Source organism: Astatotilapia calliptera, chromosome 9 (genome assembly GCF_964374335.1).
Source record: "Astatotilapia calliptera chromosome 9, fAstCal68.1, whole genome shotgun sequence".
In the NCBI taxonomy this organism is placed as follows: Eukaryota; Metazoa; Chordata; class Actinopteri; order Cichliformes; family Cichlidae; genus Astatotilapia; species Astatotilapia calliptera.
Genome location: NC_137430.1, coordinates 3753546 through 3772450, shown reverse-complemented (window position 1 = coordinate 3772450; position 18905 = coordinate 3753546). Strand labels below are relative to the sequence as shown.

The following is an 18905-nucleotide window of genomic DNA, read 5'->3' as shown; positions in this document are numbered from 1 at the left end:
CATCGACTGTATACAAAAACAACACCAAAATCACAAACAAGCTTGTGTCCAGTTTGATAACTTTAACTATATACCCATCGATGTCTAGGGATGGGTATCGTTTAGGTTTTATCCAAAACCGGTGCCAAAACGGTACTTTTGAAATGGTGCCGGTGCTTAAACGGTGCTCGAACCGGTGCTTAAAGAATGGAGAACACCAACTTTGTCCAAAAACCTCTCATGTTCATCTGTTTTTTTGTAAAAAGATAACAATGTTAGCCTTTTCTGCAGCTATGGGGCATATATGGTATCACTCTTGGCTGGAAGCAGTGCTTAAACAATGGAAAAAACACAAACTTTGTCCAAAAACCTCTCATGTTTAGCTGTTTTCCACTTTTTCTTTGGCCATTTTAGCCTTTTTAGTCAGGGTGAAGGGAGTATCTGCCATCAAACAAGAGGACAGCCGCATGTAGCTATGATGATGTTTGCTAGTTCACCTTACATGCATTAATGTAATAACGTGGTTAGCCTACTCAACGTAAATTACACACGAACAACATTAAGCTTCTCACGCAGAGAAGAACGGCTGCTGCTGCATCATCATCCTCATCATTTCTGCTACACTGGCAGGGCTAGGGGCCAGGACTCTCCTCTTCGTGTTTTTGGGGGATGTTGCTAACTCCGGCTACGATAACAGGCACCACACCCGCAGTAGATGTGCTCGGTCTTTGATAGCAAGCTATCAAATACAGTGCATTTCTCTGCTTTTAAAAAAAAGGTGTTTCATCAGATTCGAGATGTTACCTCCTTTGTAGTGATGCGCGAATCATGAACGAATCGTTCAATAAGAATCACTTTAATGACTCACAAGCCCAACTGACTCACTGACTCATCCCTGTTGCTGTTAGCAAACTAATTTCATTAGTAGAAATATATCTAGCTTATAATTAAAACTGTGTGAAAAAAAACAACAGCCAGTTTCTTAACGAAAACATTTCTGCACTGAACTGGAAGAAAAAACCCTGAGTAGAAGCTCACATCAAGACAATAGCTCCTCGGTTCACAGTAGCATCGCTCTGCTAACATGCTAACAGCACGTTTGAGCTGCTCACCCCCTCCCTTCCTGTGCTGAATCGTAGCCTAAGCGAATCACTCAAGGAATCACTCACCCCCTCCCTCCTGGCTCAAAGCTTCTTCTTCTTCGTAGCTCTGCTCTAAAAGAACGTACGTACCTGGGCCCGCCTACTATCCTTAGGAAAGGTAAAATGATTGGCTAGAATCCAAAGTGTATCACATCTCAGGACAAAAAAGCACCAAAATAAAGCACCAAAATGTGCGCTGCTTTTCGGTCTGGTTACTACCGTTTATGTCAGAACCGGTGCCATTATCAATAAGTCAGTTATTTACAAAAAATAATAACATAGTTTTATGTAGTTGTTGCAAACGCATTCACCTGGGGCAAAGGTGCAAGATTGTGGCTATTTGAGGAACTGCAGTTTTTGGTTCTTTTGCAAGGACTTCTTTTTACAACCTTGCAGGCTGCAGCTTGCGTCATAGTGCAGCATTTTTGTGCAATCAAAGCACAAACAGGTTTTTATAGTAGACACTGTAGAGCGTCTTGGACTTTTAGATTGAATGTGCTGATTGCATTCTGATTGGTTACAGCTGATATTGTTACCTTCAGGTTCAGTGACACTGAATGGCCAGAAGGAAGCGGTGCCCTTGGTAACAGGGGATCTAGCTGTGCTTAAGGCCTCCTCCTCATTTCTGCTCATCCAGATGTTTGGAGCCCAGATTCTGTGGTACCTAGATGGACCCTTGGCGTTCATCACCTTGCAGCCTGGCTTTGGAAACAAGGTGATCTTCAAACTACTCCTAGTGCTTTCAATATACTGTCCAACTGTAACATGGTTCAGAGGTCCAGTTTAGTGACCCAAGGTAGCTTCTGCAGATTAGCAAATTAGCTGTACAGATGTCACCCTCAAGTTATAACATCATTTAAGTGGGTGTTATATAGAAATGCCCCAACCATAATGTTGTCACAGAGCCAACCTGCGATCTGCAAAGAAATAAGACACGTTCTATTATGTGGAATCTCAAAGAGAAGCGCGCTAGGGCCAGGTGGTAGGCACTAAACTGTAAAATTACCATAAAACACAATGTTCAAGCAATTCCATAACATGGGATCAATCCTTCTCTGTTGGACATGGGTATATATGACAAGGTGCGCGGCCTGTGTGGAACACTGACCTGGAACCAGCGTGACGACTTTACCACCCCAGAAGGAGATGTGGAGAACAGCGTGACATCCTTTGTGGCGAAATTCACAACAGCGCTCTGCACCCTGCCTGGAGGAGCTGCACCAGAGGCCTGCTCCACGTACACCCAGAGGCGGCAGTATGCAGAGACTGTGTGTGCTGTCCTCCACAGCCCCATCTTTCAGGTCAGTGTGATGGGTACTTCTGGTCATCTCTCACGAGTTTGTTGCCTTCGCTTTTGTTCACACTTGCACCTCCATCTCTGATTCTACAGTTGTGTCACGACGTGGTGGAGAGGGAGCCATATTTCCGTCTCTGTCTGTCAGAGGTTTGCAGCTGTGTGCTGCAGGGATCCTGTCACTGCACCGTCCTCACTGCCTATGCCCGACACTGTGCTCAGGAAGGTGTTGTGGTCCAGTGGCGCAACCGCACCTTCTGCAGTAAGCTGGAGGACCGTTGTTTGTGTTGTTTTGAGGCTTTGAGGGAAAAGTTATTACTATTTAGAGACCAAAAGAATGTTTTTTCTGATACAGTGTGCTAAAACCAATGCTCTGCTACGCTATCTCTTCCTTTCTCCCCAGCAATGCAGTGTTCAGGGGGTCAGGTGTACCAGGAGTGCGGTCGCACTTGTGGGAACTCATGCTCAGATTTGAGACACAGCTGGAGCTGTGATGACAGTCGCAGTCAAAGCTTGTGTGTTCCAGGCTGCCAGTGCCCACCAGGGCTTGTGCAGGACCAGCAGGGTCAGTGTGTTCCCATCTCTTTGTGCCCATGCATGCAAGGAGCAGTGATGTATTCACCTGGGGCCATGGTTCAAAATAACTGCAACACCTGGTATGTAGTCAAGGAGTTTGTCTCACCTTTCTGCCGCTACACACTTTGATCATGAAATACGTTTAGATTGAGAATTTTTAAATCTTTTATGAAATATTAAATCCACGGTACAGATGCAGATGTACACAAAAAAACACTTCGTAAATGCATCAGAGCTCAGTGGGGAAAAAAATCATACTGGATATCAATACTGGTATGGACTGGTCAGGAACCAGAGGACGAAACATGATTTAATGGAAATGAAGACTACCAACCTGCAGATGGCTAAATTCAAAGACACCCAAAATTCAAAGTGAATAAAAGATGCAGTGGTACTCAGTAGTTTGTATTGCCCCCATTGTGGTGGATGGTGTCCGGGGGATCTCCTCCCTGATCAGGAGCAGGGCAGCACTGAGCTGCTGGACATTCTGAGGTACACTGAGGTCAAACACAATGTCCCACAGATGTTCTGTTGCATTTAGGTCAAGTGAGGTCAGGGCCAGTCAGTGGTGTAAATTCCTTTATCCTCCAGGAACAGCCTGCATACTCTCACCATATGAGGCCGGGCATTGCCGTGCAGCAGGAGACACCCAGGACTGCCTGCACCAGCGCAGGGTCTGACAGTGGTTCCAAGAAGCTCATCCTGATACTTAAACGCTGCCTAGCCTGTAGAGGTCTGCATGTGTTCCCCAAACCATCACTGACCCACCACCAATCTGTTCATGCTGAATGATGTTACAGGCAGCTCTCCACAGATTCTCCAGGCTCTTTCACATCTGTCACATGTGCTCAGGGTGAACCTGCTCTGAAAAGCACAGAGCACCAGTGGTAGCCCTGTCATTCCTGCTAGTTGGCAACTGACAATGCCAAATATCAAACTGGGCCCCACGATAGCTACGATAGGCTCCAGCACCCCCCGTGACCCAGAGAAGGATAAGCGGAAGCGAATGGATGGATGGATCATCCCGAGGGAAATTGGGTTAAGGCTGCCAGCCTTGCCAGTGCCATCTTACCCTTCCGACCATACAGAAAGACAGGTCAGAGAGGTATGACAATGGAAAATGCACAACATGAGGAAAGACCCCCCCAGACTGAGCTCCAAAAGGGAGATCAGTTTGAGAACAGAAAAAAACACCTCAGCACATAAATCATCAGATCTCACAACATAGAAGACATGAGCTTCGAAGGCGTTTGGAGGGGCTGGGGGGTGAGTGTAGGTCTGTGTCAGTGCACGTGTGTGACTGTGTGTGTTCCATGTTCAACTGAGAGAAAGTTTCCATTCACCCGGTTAAGCAAAAGTCAACAATTTTCGATCGATGCGGGCGGCCTTGAATGAGGGGAAAGAGTCACAACACAGTTTTGTTACCTAAGGGAGAATTTTTGTTGAAAAGCAATTTGTGTTGAATCTCCTCCAAGCTCTTGAGAGTGTGCTGGGAGACACAGCAATGACACATATTGATGTACCACCCTGGTTGAGTTGGACTACCTGTCCTCCACCATAAAAGCCTCCTGTTTGGGGAATCTCATTGTTGCTTCTCTAATGCAGTTAATTTCATTATAACCCCAAAACTGATCAACAGCCCCTCTGCTACTTAACTGACCACATCAGTATCCCCTGATGTCCTCGGATTAATCTGGTATACTACACTTCTGAAGAAAGCAGAAATTAATGAAGTTACTTAGGTGTCATTTTTCTTTGACCTCATATAGATGATTGCTTTTCTGATTGTTGTTTTTTAACAGTACATTGTAAAAGCAGCCCTTTCTCTTTTATGGCTATCTGAGTGCAGCTTTTATCATTCGCCACCGGTCATAAAGACTCAGTTGAAGTAAGCATGTTTCATCATCATCGCCTGCAGAGCTACAGTATCATACTGACCCGGTTTCATGAACAAAGTCCCGTTTTATGAGTGCGGTAGGCGAGGACGCATTGTTACAGATTTGTGCCTGTTCATCAGTGAGGACAGGTCGGTCTCTTTGGAAACTCCTGACGTTGTGAGCCTGGCTGTAATAACTGGGGTAATTTGAATTTAGCTGTACCCTTGTGAATATCTGCACAAGTTAGCATTAGCCCAACTTTTATGTCGTATACATGGTTTGCAAAAGTATTGGGCCCCCTTGAACTTTCCCACATTTTGTCACATTACAGCCACAAACATGAATCAGTTTTATTGGAATTCCAGGTGAAAGACCAACACAAAGTGGTGCACACGTGAGAAGTGGAACGAAAATCACACATGATTCCAAACATGTTTTACAAATAAATAACTGCAAAGTGGGGTGTGCGTAATTATTCAGCCCCCTGAGTCAATACTTTGTAGAACCAGCTTTTGCTGCAGTTCCAGCTGCCAGTCTTTCAGGGTCTGTCTCTACCAGCTTTGCACATCTACAGACTGAATCTTTGCCCATTCTTCTTTGCAGAACAGCTCCAGCTCAGTCAGATCAGATGGACAGCGTTTGTGAACAGCAGTTTTCAGATCTTGCCACAGATTCTGGATTGGATTTAGATCTGGACTTTGACTGGGCCGTTCTAACACATGGATATGTTTTGTTTTAAACCATCCCATTGGTGCCCTGGCTTTATGTTTAGGGTCGCTGTCCTGCTGGAAGGTGAAGCTCTGCCCCAGTCTCAAGTCTTTTGCAGACTCCAAGAGGTTTTCTTCCAAGACTGCCCTGTATTTGGCTCCATCCATCTTCCCATCAACTCTGACCAGCTTCCCTGTCCCTGCTGAAGAGAAGCACCCCCAGAGCATGATGCTGCCACCACCATATCTGACAGTGGGGATGGTGTGTTCAGAGTGATGTGCAGTGTTAGTTTTCCACACATAGTGTTTTGCATTTTGGCCAAAAAGTTCCATTTTGGTCTCATCTGACCAGAGCAGCTTCTTCCACATGTTTGCTGTGTCCCCCACATGGCTTGTGGCAAACTGCAAACGGGACTTCTTATGGTTTTCTGTTAACAATGGCTTTCTTCTTGCCACTCTTCCATAAAGGCCAACTTTGTGCAGTGCACGACTAATAATTGTCCTATGGACAGATTCCCCCACCTGAGCTGTAGATCTCTGCAGCTCGTCCAAAGTCACCATGGGCCTCTTGGCTGCATTTCTGATCAGCGCTCTCCTTGTTCGGCCTGTGAGTTTAGGTGGACGGCCTTGTCTTGGTAGGTTTACAGTTGTGCCATACTCCTTCCATTTCTGGATGATTGCTTGAAAAGTGCTCCGGGGGATGTTCAAGGCTTGGGAAATCTTTGTGTAGCCTAAGCCTGCTTTAAATTTCTCAATAACTTTATCCCTGACCTGTCTGGTGTGTTCTTTGGACTTCATGGTGTTGTTGCTCCCAATATTCTCTTAGACAACCTCTGAGGCGTCACAGAGCAGCTGTATTTGTACTGACATTAGATTACACACAGGTGCACCGTTTAGTCATTAGCACTCATCAGGCACCGTCTATGGGCAACTGACTGCACTCAGACCAAAGGGGGCTGAATAATTACGCACACCCCACTTTGCAGTTATTTATTTGTAAAAAATGTTTGCAGTCATGTATGATTTTCGTTCCACTTCTCACGTGTGCACCACTTTGTGTTGGTCTTTCACCTGGAATTCCAATAAAACTGATTCATGTTTGTGGCTGTAATGTGACAAAATGTGGGAAAGTTCAAGGGGGCCAAATACTTTTGCAAGACACTGTATTTAAATGACTGCAACTGCAAACTATAGATGCACATAAGAGCGTGATGCCTACTTGGTGGTGCAAGAGCTCTGATGAAATCACTCTATGTTCCTGCTTGCTGATACAGGATAGGTTGATTTCATTGCATTTCTTTACCATGTAACGGCAGTGTGCATTACTCTGTGGGTTTAAGTAACTTACCGACGGCTCAGATTAGTTTCTCTCTGATTTCTAATATATTGGGACATGTTGGTCTGTACAGAGTCCGTTTTGTACGTGACTTGTTTCCTTTGAGCTGGTGATATCAGTCTGACCTGAGTAATTGCTATGAGGAAACAGGGAAATTCTGGTTAATCATTAAGCAGATATCGTAAATGACATACAGTATATCAGGGCACGTTAAATGAAAAACACTGGCTGTTGATTCAAGTGAATCATTAAGTGATTCTTGTCACGCTTCAGCTGCTGTTAAAGGAGAATAAAAATGTATGGATGATAGTTTAGTGTCATCACTATGAAGTCTGCTTTATAGTGTATTCACTGTTTCACCTGCTAAACCAAACTTGTTAATAACAACGTTTCAGTAATAATCTTTAATAGACCTATAATGTCTTGGTAATACCATTCAGTAGATGTTCATACTAACTCCACTCCCTCGTCTCTTCCCTCCATAGTGTGTGTGAGCAGGGATTGTTTAACTGCACTCAAGAGCTCTGTGAGGAGGTGAACCAGTGCCCCGGCACTCTGGTCTACTCCCCACGCTCCTGCCTCCTCACCTGCTCGAGCCTGGACCCTCCTGGCCAACAGCAGGGCTCAAGCGTCATGCAGTCAAGCTGCAGAGAGCCCCTGTCTGGCTGTGTGTGTCCACAGGGGACTGTCTTACTAGTGAGTGAAAACCTTTTTTGTGCAGGTTTATGCAGATGTTGCTGTAGGTTTATGATCACATTCATTTCTGTTCCAGTCATATCCTCCCGAGGCCCTGCCTATTAATGCATGTCCTCTGTAGTGGACACACTACTTTTTATTCAACATCTGTAGGGTGCTATCATGGCTTATTTCAAACAGCTGGTGAACAGAGGAGCTTCACTAAGGGCCAATATTAGATAGATAAGGATTATTTTCAACGTCAATCGTGCAAAAAATCATGAATCCCTTAATGTCAGCTCCAAATTAAATTCCATGGTGTTTTGTGAGTTTAGAGACAAACAACACAACGAGAGCTGTAGTCTTTGATCATGACCGACATTTTCGTACTTTACATCTTCTTTTCCTTCAGGGCGACCGCTGTGTTCTGCCAGATGAATGTCCATGTCACCACAATGGTCGACTTTATTACAGCAATGACACCATCACTAAGGACTGCAACACATGGTAATGTATGAGCTGAGTGCATCAAAATTCTTTAAGATATATTAATTATAAACGTATTCTTTTTACAACGGTATCATTTTTCCCTGCAGTGTGTGCAATGAGCGTCGCTGGCACTGTGGCCGCTCTGCCTGTGCTGGTGTATGTGTGGCAACGGGGGACCCACACTATGTGACGTTCGACGGTCGTTGCTACTCTTTCCTGGGTGACTGCCAGTACGTGTTAGCCAGGGAGACCAGCGGCTTATTCAGCGTCACGGCGGAGAACGTGCCGTGTGGAAGCACGGGAGTCACCTGCACAAAATCAGTCACCCTCAGTCTGGGAAACACGGTCATACATCTTCTAAGAGGTAGAGGGCTCAATGGTGCTGCTAAATGAGAGTTTATATCCAGCAAACATGGCCCCTTGGAACCCATGTGAGAGCAGAATACTGCTTTAGAAAAAGCCCCCTATTCACAAGAGGTCACCACATAGTTGATATGTCAGATTTTTACACCACATACCCAACTACTACACTCAAACTAGAGACCTTCTGATTCATACTCAAACATGTAAATCATTGCACGGGTAAGCTACTTGCCCTCAAAGGCAAAACCCCGAACGTCCCATCAAACAAGTTCGTCTGTGATCTTGAGTTTAACTTAACTTTTACTGAAGTTTTGAATCACTTGTGTGTTCTTAGGTGCTGTTTTTATCAGACATGACTCACAAATGTGTCCTATTTCTATTTTGGCAAAGTGATTGTACTATGTGAGGAAAGTGAGGGTCTAATTGCTAAACTGTCTGTGACATTAGGTAATGCTGTGACAGTAAATGGGATGCCAGTTAGCCTACCAAAGTCTTACAGTGGCAGTGGCCTGACTTTGGAAAAAGTTGGCCTGTTTGTGTCCCTCTCGTCACGTCTTGGAGTCACTTTGCTGTGGGATGGAGGTAAGACGCACACATATAAACTAAATATAAAAGATCCTTTGCAGAAAATACACAGAAAAACATTGAAATACTTAAAGTGACACGCATTTGCTCCTTTAAAGTAGGGATTTAAGTTCATCCCTACTGGCCGTTAGAGCGATTGCAGCCTGTCAAAATGATCAGTATTTACAACAACATTAGTATATGTAGTTGCCATAGTGTCTGTGCCTTGCTTAAAAACTCTGTCCCATAATTGCTGCTTGCAACTTGCATTTCTTCTTCCAGGTATGCGTGTGTACGTGCGTTTGGCGGCCCATCTTCGTGGTCGGGTCGGGGGCCTGTGTGGTAACTTTGATGGGGACACAGAGAACGACTTCACAACACGGCAGGGAATTGTGGAATCGACAGCCGAGCTGTTTGGAAACTCTTGGAAGGTCAGCCCATCCTGCCCTGACGTGGCAGACCAGGACCTCCGGGACCCCTGCGCTGTAAGTTCACATTCACACACACACAGAGGGATTTTTGGTTTTAGTCTGCGTTACACTAAGTTCTGACACTGTCTTCTTCAGCTGAACCCCCACAGAGTGACATGGGCCAGGAAAAAATGTGCTGTGCTGACTCAGGGACTCTTCTCAAGGTGCCACCCTGAGGTGCCCTTTCAGCAGTATTATGACTGGTGTGTCTTTGATGCTTGTGGGTGAGTGGCAGCGCTAATCTATGCAAGACATATTAAACCTAAAAAAATATATACCGTATTTTTTGGACCATAAGGCGCACAGGATTATACGGAGCATTAAGTGAAACAAAACAGTCAGATAAGTCAAACTTTACTTAACTCATTCTTCTTGCTTCCTCCACTTTCCTACCATTGATTCATCCATCCCATCCATCCATTCGCTTCCGCTTATCCTTTTTCAGGGTCGCGGGGGGCGCTGGAGCCTATCCCAGCTGTCATAGGGCGAGAGGCGGGGTACACCCTGGACAGGTCGCCAGTCTGTCGCAGGGCCAACACACAGGGACAGACAACCATTCACACTCACTTTCATTCACACATTCACACCTAGTGACAATTTGGGTTATCCAATTAACCTATCCCCACTAAGTGCATGTCTTTGGACGGTGGGAGGAAGCCGGAGTACCCGGAGGGAACCCACGCAAACACAGGGAGAACATGCAAACTCCACACAGAAAGACCCCGGCCTGATGTTGGAATTGAACTCAGGACCTTCTTGCTGTGCGGCAACAGTGCTAACCACCGTGCCGCCGTGCTGCCATTGATTCATTAATGTTGAATTCTCTGCAGCTGCTCTGTTTCCACGTTGTTGCAGTACATTAATGACTAACCTCATATTGTGGATGGATTATCTCAGTTGTTCTCCTGACTGACGTTTGGTCCGTTTACAGCATCCTGCCTTGGGATTGCATTTGTCCCTAACCATCGGGAACCCTCACGTTAACTTTTATCGAGTGGAAAAATGTTAGCCTTCATCCTCCAGCTTCACTGTGTTTATGTTATGCTAACATAGCTGTGTTGCTAGCGATCACGTAGCACATCATTATATAGCAGCTAGCCCAAATTCAGTAACCCTACAAACGTCACTGCTGTTTAGTTTTCTGTCTTCATTTATGCTGGAAGTGATAACAGAGCTGTACGTTTGAATGTTTTCAGAAATCTCAGTCAGAACATGCTATATCATGCTTAGGTGGAAACTAGTGAGCTAACCTCCTGCTAACTTCTAACTCTGTTAAATGTAATAAATCCTGTTTTCATGGATGCCTGGATGTTAAACTTAATTGTTACACCTGGTAAAGCAGCAACACTGATCATTTTATTAAAGATGAAAGAATTTAGACAGTTTGTAACTCTCAGTGATGCTGCAGTGATTGTTTGACTTTGGGACCTGAAGCCGACGGAGTTTAGGACCCAGATTACTCCGTGAGGCTCCTGACTGTGGCAGCCGTAATGCTCCAACCATCCATCAAGCGGTGCGGCTTCATAGCTACCAAAGTCATACTAAAACATTTTTTGACAAATTTTTGAGCGCCGTGAGGCACATAAAATCGGTTCGAGGTCAGTAAGCACAGCCAGAATTCATGCATCAGTATTATAAGGCGCACTGCAGATTTTTGAGAAAATTAAAGGATTTTAAGTGTGCCTTATAGTGCGGAAAATACAGTTGTATCTAGCATATTTATAATGCTGCAAAGTTAGTGGGTTAATCTATTTTGCACTTTATCATCAGCTTTATCTGCTGTCTGAAGTATCTAGTTTCACTTTACAGATTTGTTTGAGTAAAACGGTCCGTACCCTTTTGCAGTTTAGCAAACAATCCCTGTTTTTATGAGCATAAACTGAAATCTGATTAAACTGAGGCAAGAACAATGACTGTTTATGATATCAATTATCATTTGGTGAAAGAAAATTTTACTTGACCAAGAAAAATGCAATCTTCAGTCACTGGGTTTTAGTTTAAAAAAAAACTGTCCGCTGTTACAAAAATGATTACAGGACTGCCACCAGCGAAGCATGCTGCTTATACAGCAGTTAGTAAGGAAAAATGTAACCAAGTCATTCTAAAACTGTGTATTTGGAGTAACAGTTTAAAGGTAGCTTTGTTGTTTGTCACGTGTTTTAGCTGTGACTCAGGTGGAGACTGTGAGTGTCTCTGTACAGCCATCGCTACCTACGCCGAAGAGTGTAACCGGCGAGGGGTCTACATCCACTGGCGGTCCCAGGAGCTCTGTCGTACGTTGCCATCCTGCACACACGCCCATACCTGAGCTAATGTCCGGGGCACACTTTCTCTAACTTTAACTTCATCTTCCTGTAGCTCTGCAGTGTGACAACGGGCTGGTTTATGATCCCTGTGGTCCAGCTTGCTCGCGTTCATGTCCAACCATTCAGCAAAGTCCACATTCCAGCTGCGATGCTGTTTCCTGTGTGGAGGGCTGCTTCTGTCCTGCAGGCACTGTCCGACATGGTGAGACAGACTCTGCTCTGTCCATAGCTGTGATGTATAAAACTGAACATTACAGTTGACTCTGTATTGGTATTTTAATGTGACAAAGCAGAACTTGAAGCCACATGTCAGAAGAATGAGAGGAATGGGTGCTGAACGCCTAATACAACATGCATATGTGTGGGAAGTTAAACTAGGGCGATTTGCTTCTTTAGTTTAGAACTTACAGCCTTATACTACATGCAGAACAAAAACAAACTAGAAACTGAGTGATGTGCACATTCACACACACTGCACAGCAGCAGTAACTTCACTGACGTGCCAGTTTTCAGGACTGGTGCAGGAAGAGGACCCAAACGTGGGGCTCTGAGACAAACAAGAGACACAAAGGCTGAAGGCAAATGTTAAAAATCCAAAATATTCTCCTTCAGGGCAAAAACACAGGAAACAGAAGGTGAGCAAAGCATAAGAATGACAAACAGTATAAACAGGCTAGAGGCAAGCACAGACAGGAACACAGGTATAGAAAACAGACACTCCAACAAACACTGAGGTTTGAAATAGGACAGGTCACCAGAGAAAGAGAGAATCAGCTGAAACTAATTCAGGTAACAACACATGAAAGTAAAACTAAGACTAAAAGGTGCAAGACACAAATGACTGTCAAAATAAAACAGGAACTAAGTAATCTAAATAACGTTAAGCCCTAACTGCATTAACGCGGCGAATCTTGGTAAGCGAGTTAACGCGGATCGTCCCGTGCGTGGGGCTGCACGGCGTCAACGCGTTAGCGTGGTTAGCTCGTTAGCGCTGTGCTGCGTTAATGCGGTTATAGCGTTAACGTCATTGTAACGAGATTAATGCTGACAGCACTAGAAGTAACCTAAACAGGTAATGCCTAAAGCAGAGACAAAGACTCGACGAGATTAAAGAAACATGAGGGAGGCGGAAAAGTATAAGATACCAAAAGACTCACAGCAGGAAGGAGTTTATAATCACTTAGTAACTACTTACAACATCACAAGTGAAGAAACTGACAACCAATAAGCAAAACCAATAACTACGGAATCAAAATACTAAATAAATACAGAATGTAAATAATCAAATGGGAACGTAGTAGCGAATACTTAATAAAGATTTATTCAAAACGCAGGACTACAACACCAAGCAGTCAGGAGGTGCTAGAAAATGCAGTGGCTTCTTTTTCTGCACAGCCAATGGGATTATTTACATATTCCAGGTTTATCATCACTGCTGAAATATTAATGCCGTGATCTGACTTGTTTCAGTGTCATGCTGACAGAAACACGTGTAAAAACTGCTCTTACACTGAGTACTATTTTTGCTTCTTCACCAAACCAGAGTATTTGAAACCAGCTGCGTCGCACCACTAAAATTAAGTAGCTGTAACTGTTTTGGATGTCTTTTTTCAGTCTAACCCACAACGACCCACTGCCGTCTTTACGTTCTTTGTCTGTATGCTTTTTATGAAACAGGCGACAGCTGTGTAGCTCCCAGCCAGTGTCCGTGTGAGTGGGATGGCTCCTTGTTTCCAGCTGGAGCTGCTGTCACTCAACACTGCCAGAACTGGTCAGTCTTTCTGAACATTTATAAATGTGTATTCTTTGTTTTTGTCTGTCCATAAAAACCTTTTGCCTTTGTGTGTTCAGCTCCTGTGAGGAGGGTGTTTGGAAGTGTGATGGTGTGGCTTGCCCTCCTCCCTCCCCTCCCTGTCTGGAGTCAGAGTTTACCTGTGCTGGGGGACGCTGCATCCCCACCCAGTGGGTGTGTGACAATGAAGACGACTGTGGTGACGGTTCAGATGAGATCTGTCCATCCACCTGCTCCCCGGACCATTTCCACTGTACCAGTACACCGAGGCGAGTCCAAATTAACTTTATTAAAAGGATTAATTTCCTGTGCGTTGCAGTATGAAGGCTCAAACATGTCTGTTGTTGTGTAAAGTTTTACCAGAGCTTGAACCCCTTTAGCCTCCAGTTCTCCATGTGCCAGGCAGAAGACATTTATTTTTGTTTTCATGATTTATTCATTTTGAATGCTAACTGCTGTGGGGTAGCTTACACCCTCTAAATAACAACATTTTACATACATATGACCAAACTGCACTGCTGACTGTTCTCCAATTTACTCCAAAGCACATTTTTATCTTACTGTGAGACACACTCTCAGACACTTCATCCAATCACACTGAGCAAAGCCGTTTATGCTAGCAGTAGCTGATTTGTATGTCATCACACTGCGCTAACATGTCCTGGTCAGGTTTATGTTATGTTGAAAGAATCAGTCTTTCTTTGCCACAAAATCACTGGAGAGAATTAAGTAAATGAACCCCAACCCTGCAGTGGACCATGTTTGAACCTGGCTCTGCGTTGTGATGGCCACCCAGACTGTGCTGACCAATCAGATGAGGACTTCTGTGGACCTGCCACCCCTGTGCCCCTATGCCCACCTGGGGAATTCCAGTGTGCAAATGGAAAGTGTCTGCCAGCCAGCCGTGTTTGCGATGGATGGCTGGACTGTGGCTTTGCTGATGGATCTGATGAGCAAGGTAAACTATCAAAAAACCTTTTCTTCAAGGAATGCGCTCTATCAGAAACTTGCCTCAGCAGCATACTGTAAAAATGAATTTCCATGAAGTCTTCGTGAAGCACTGTGTCCTGTTCCCAAATTTCTTTGTACATTTAATGACAGCAATAACTGTGAATTGTGATGAACTTTACTTTTCTCGGCCCAGACTGTGGTGTGGTTTGTGATGAAGGGGAGTTCCTGTGTGCGGGGGGACGATGTATTCTGTACCTCCATCGATGCGATGGCCACGATGACTGTGGGGACCTCAGTGATGAGAGAGGGTGTGTATTATGAAGTTTGATGCTCTGCACTGGTCTAGTTGTTTTAGTCTGTTTTACAAAGACCATATAAGATGGTTAGTAGAAGATTTTGTTTTCTTTTTGTGTTTACTACGACCATTCATCTGCACGAACATTTCACATGACTGTCTTTGTAGCTGTGTGTGCGCACCAGGAGAGTTTCAGTGTCGAGGAGACCAGTGCGTTCCCGCCGACAGAGTGTGTGATGGAACCAAAGACTGTCCCTCTGGAAGCGATGAGGCTGTTTGTCCAAGTAAAGGTACAAAAAACCCCAGAGTAATATAATAACCATCGATCCATCCATCTATCCATGCATCCATTCATCCATCCATCTGGCCATTCATCCATCCATCTATCCATGCATCAATTCATCCATCCATCTGGCCATTCATCCATCCATCCATCCATCCATCCATCCATCCATCCATCCATCCATCCATCCATCCATCCATCCATTCATCCGTCCCTCCATCCATCCACCCATCCATCCATCCATTCATCCATCCATTCCTCCATCCACCCATCCATTCATTCATCCATCCATTCATCCATCCATCCATCCATCCATTCATCCATCCCTCCATCTATCCATGCATCAATTCATCCATCCATCTGGCCATTCATCCATCCATCCATCCATCCATCCATCCATCCATCCATTCATCCATTCATCCATCCATCCATCCATTCATCCGTCCCTCCATCCATCCACCCATCCATCCATCCATTCATCCATCCATTCCTCCATCCACCCATCCATTCAGAATCAGAATCAGAATCAGAATCAGAATGGGTTTATTGCCAGATGTTGAGGTTTACAACATTAGGAAATTGCTGCGGTGCTTCAGTGCAGACAATAAGAATTAAAGTGCTATGTAGAAAGAAAGATATGTGCATGAGATATACATGAGATATATACATGAGAATAAGAATTATGAGTGCTACGTAGAAAGATATATACATGAGTGCAGGTGGTGATCAGTGCCAAACATATATACATGAGAATAAGAATTATGAGTGCTACGTAGAAAGATATATACATGAGTGCAGGTGGTGATCAGTGCCAGACATGAAATGATGCAGTGACACAGCGTAGGGTCATGTGTTAGTGGCGGGGACAGTCATGTGGTTATTGTTCATGTGTCCAACAGCAGAGGGGAAGAAACTGTTCTTGTGGCGAGAGGTTCTGGTGCGAATGGACCGGAGCCTCCTGCCTGAGGGGAGCAGGTCAAACAGACTGTGTCCAGGGTGAGAAGGGTCAGCTGAGATCCGGGCTGCACGCCGCAGTGTCCTGGAGGTGTACAGGTCCTTCATTCATCCATCCATTCATCCATCCATCCATCCATTCATCCATCCCCCCATCTATCCATCCATCCATCCATCCATCCATTCATTCATCCACCCATCCATCCATCCATCCATCCATCCATCCATTCATCCATTCATCCATCCATCCATTCATCCATTCATCTATCCATCCATTCATTCATCCATCCACCCATCCATCCATCCATCCATCCATCCATCCATCCATCCATCCATTCTCTTCCTCTTATCCTTGCAGGGTCGTGGGGGAGTCTATCCCAGCTGTCTTAGCCCCACTAACTAATATAATAACTACTAACAGTTAAATACATTTTCTCATACACACTCCCGATTATACAGTTTAAGCAGTTCTGTGTTTGTGGCAGTGACCTGTGCTCCGGACCAGTTTGCCTGTGGTGATGGTACATGTGTTGCCATCACTAAGCTGTGTGATGGAGCTACTGACTGTTCAGGAAGAGAGGACGAGAACAGAACCAACTGCTTCACCAGTACCACAACACCATCACTCCTGCCTGTCACACCAACGTCTGGTAATGTCATTTAAAGGTTATGGAAAAATGTTTCTAGTACATAAACACCTAGTCAGAGGTTATTCTTAGACATTTCTACCATTGTTATATGTTTTTCTTCTTTTTGCTTTTTTGCCTAATTCTCAGTTTTGTGTATTTGATAAGACGATCTACTCCCCAAGGTGTTACCATTTCATTTTGCTTTGACGCTGCTGTGCTGGGACATTTCTCAGAAAAAGCCCTGCGTTACACATAACTCATTATTTTTTTTTAAAGTAATGCAGTATGGTACTTATTACTCAGTGAAGAAAGTGATTCGTTAAACCACTTGTTACATAATTTTCTCGTTACAATGTAAACAACCTTAGACGCACTGTCAAATAATTACCAGAAAAAGAAAAAAATACATTTGTTTAATGTTTTTTTTCTATCCAGTTAAAAGATGATCCTAAAGATGATGCTAAAGTGACCATAGATATGAGGCAGGTGAAGTGCTTAACGTGTACAGAACAGAGTACAGCACGAATGTGTGGTCAGATGTACGTCTCAAGTTTTGCGAGGGGTCAGTAAGACTAGGAGAGTGCGCTATAAAGCCAGCCCATTCCATCCTTTGTGGTTCTTTTGGAATATGTTTTGCCATTCTATTCAGGACCTGTTAAATATATATTATTTATACACATGTCATATATATAATGTCTCTGATACCTTTTGGTTCTGCAGCTTGCAGGTCTTATGAGTTCAGCTGTGCCACTGTTGGGCAGTGTGTGCCTCAGGCCTGGCGCTGCGATGGAGAAACAGATTGTATGGATGGCAGTGATGAGCAGCAATGTGGCGCCCCGTGTGGCTCCGGCCAGGTGCCTTGTGTCAGTGGGGACCAGTGCGTGGAATACCAGCAGCTCTGTGATGGGACCCCACATTGCAGGGATACGTCAGATGAGAGTATCGACAACTGTGGTATGTTAATGTATATACTGTCTATGTTCTAAGCATCAAGAATAAAACCCTAGAGTCAATATGATCAGGCCAAAAAGAGCAGTTTGTCCTACCATCTGTCTACTAGGCTCTACCCGGATACCTCCCTGTTTAGGCAGCTTCCCATGTGACAACCGCACCTGTGTGAACATGTCACAGGTCTGCAATGGTGTCCCAGACTGTCCACGGGGCGAAGATGAGTTGGTGTGTGGTGAGTTCTCATTAGATAAAGAGAAGGCAGGTAAGCCTAGAGTGAGACAAGGAGTGACCATGATGACGCTATGATACAGTCACGGCCAGGCTTTCATTAAAAGATGTCATCAGGACTAAAAAGGACACAAGTTTGATTGTATTAACTCCCCTGTTCTCTTGTATGATCATTAATATATTTGACATCTTGTTCTGTTAAGATAAAACTGTCTCACCAGCACTTCCTGGCAGCAACACCACTGTCACCTGCTCTGAGTTCACCTGTATGGATGGAACCTGTGTGCCTTTTAACGTGGTAAGCTAAACTCCGCCCCAACACGCCATCTATATTTTGCAGAAATGATCAAGTACATGAAGATAATCTTTTGTTGCTTTCCTGCTGGTTTGGATAGAAGACAAAAATCTGATACAGCAGTATAAGTTATTTGCATTTTTTAAATGACCAGCATCTGTTTCAAATACACATTTTTACATTTATATTTGAATTAGCTCTTTCTAGTTTTTTCTGTCTCATCTCTTTATCTGCCTCTTCCACCACAACACTCTCCCCTTCATCTCCATTTCATCCTATTCCTCTTTACCTCAAGCCTAAGAATTCCTACGTTATAAGCTAACGCTATGCTAGCTAATATTAGACTATAGTGTCCTAAAAGTCTGTAGTTTTTAAGTACATCCAAAATTTTAATATGAGTTTTACTGCATTCTCACATCACATATGGGTTTACTTGCTAAGTGTGAGTTGCCCACTTTGAAGATTCACTTGAAATTAAGTTTTGGTAACAGCGGAGAATAGCAGCTAACAGGAGCTAACAGCAGCTAACAGGCAAAAACAGCAGCTAATAGCAGCTAACAGGAGCTAACAGCAGCTAATAGCAGCTAACAGGCAAAAACAGCAGCATGTTCTGGCCCCAGCAGAAAATTACAGATTACCATTGCTCATCAATCACAAATGAGCTACTTTGGCTCGTCGACAATGTAAAGGGTAATACACAGAGACGTATCAATGTCAAAGTGTAATAAAGATCAGGTAAATACCGTAGC

At 44.3% G+C, this 18905-nt stretch overlaps 1 protein-coding gene across 1 annotated transcript in view; it reads left to right on the top strand.

Annotated features, from left to right (window-relative positions):
- The window catches only part of sspo (SCO-spondin), a 98343-nt gene that overhangs the window by 12896 nt on the left and 66542 nt on the right, over window positions 1–18905 (top strand). The window contains exons 14-34 of the mRNA XM_080306443.1: window positions 1664–1836; window positions 2204–2422; window positions 2512–2677; window positions 2819–3071; window positions 7397–7607; window positions 7999–8093; window positions 8183–8439; window positions 8886–9020; window positions 9285–9487; window positions 9569–9696; window positions 11636–11745; window positions 11831–11980; window positions 13456–13549; window positions 13630–13839; window positions 14323–14528; window positions 14715–14829; window positions 14985–15106; window positions 16539–16703; window positions 17403–17636; window positions 17743–17865; window positions 18065–18159. Coding sequence (XP_080162569.1) covers window positions 1664–1836; window positions 2204–2422; window positions 2512–2677; window positions 2819–3071; window positions 7397–7607; window positions 7999–8093; window positions 8183–8439; window positions 8886–9020; window positions 9285–9487; window positions 9569–9696; window positions 11636–11745; window positions 11831–11980; window positions 13456–13549; window positions 13630–13839; window positions 14323–14528; window positions 14715–14829; window positions 14985–15106; window positions 16539–16703; window positions 17403–17636; window positions 17743–17865; window positions 18065–18159 — 3464 coding nt within the window. The remainder of the gene's footprint in view (window positions 1–1663; window positions 1837–2203; window positions 2423–2511; window positions 2678–2818; window positions 3072–7396; window positions 7608–7998; window positions 8094–8182; window positions 8440–8885; window positions 9021–9284; window positions 9488–9568; window positions 9697–11635; window positions 11746–11830; window positions 11981–13455; window positions 13550–13629; window positions 13840–14322; window positions 14529–14714; window positions 14830–14984; window positions 15107–16538; window positions 16704–17402; window positions 17637–17742; window positions 17866–18064; window positions 18160–18905) is intronic.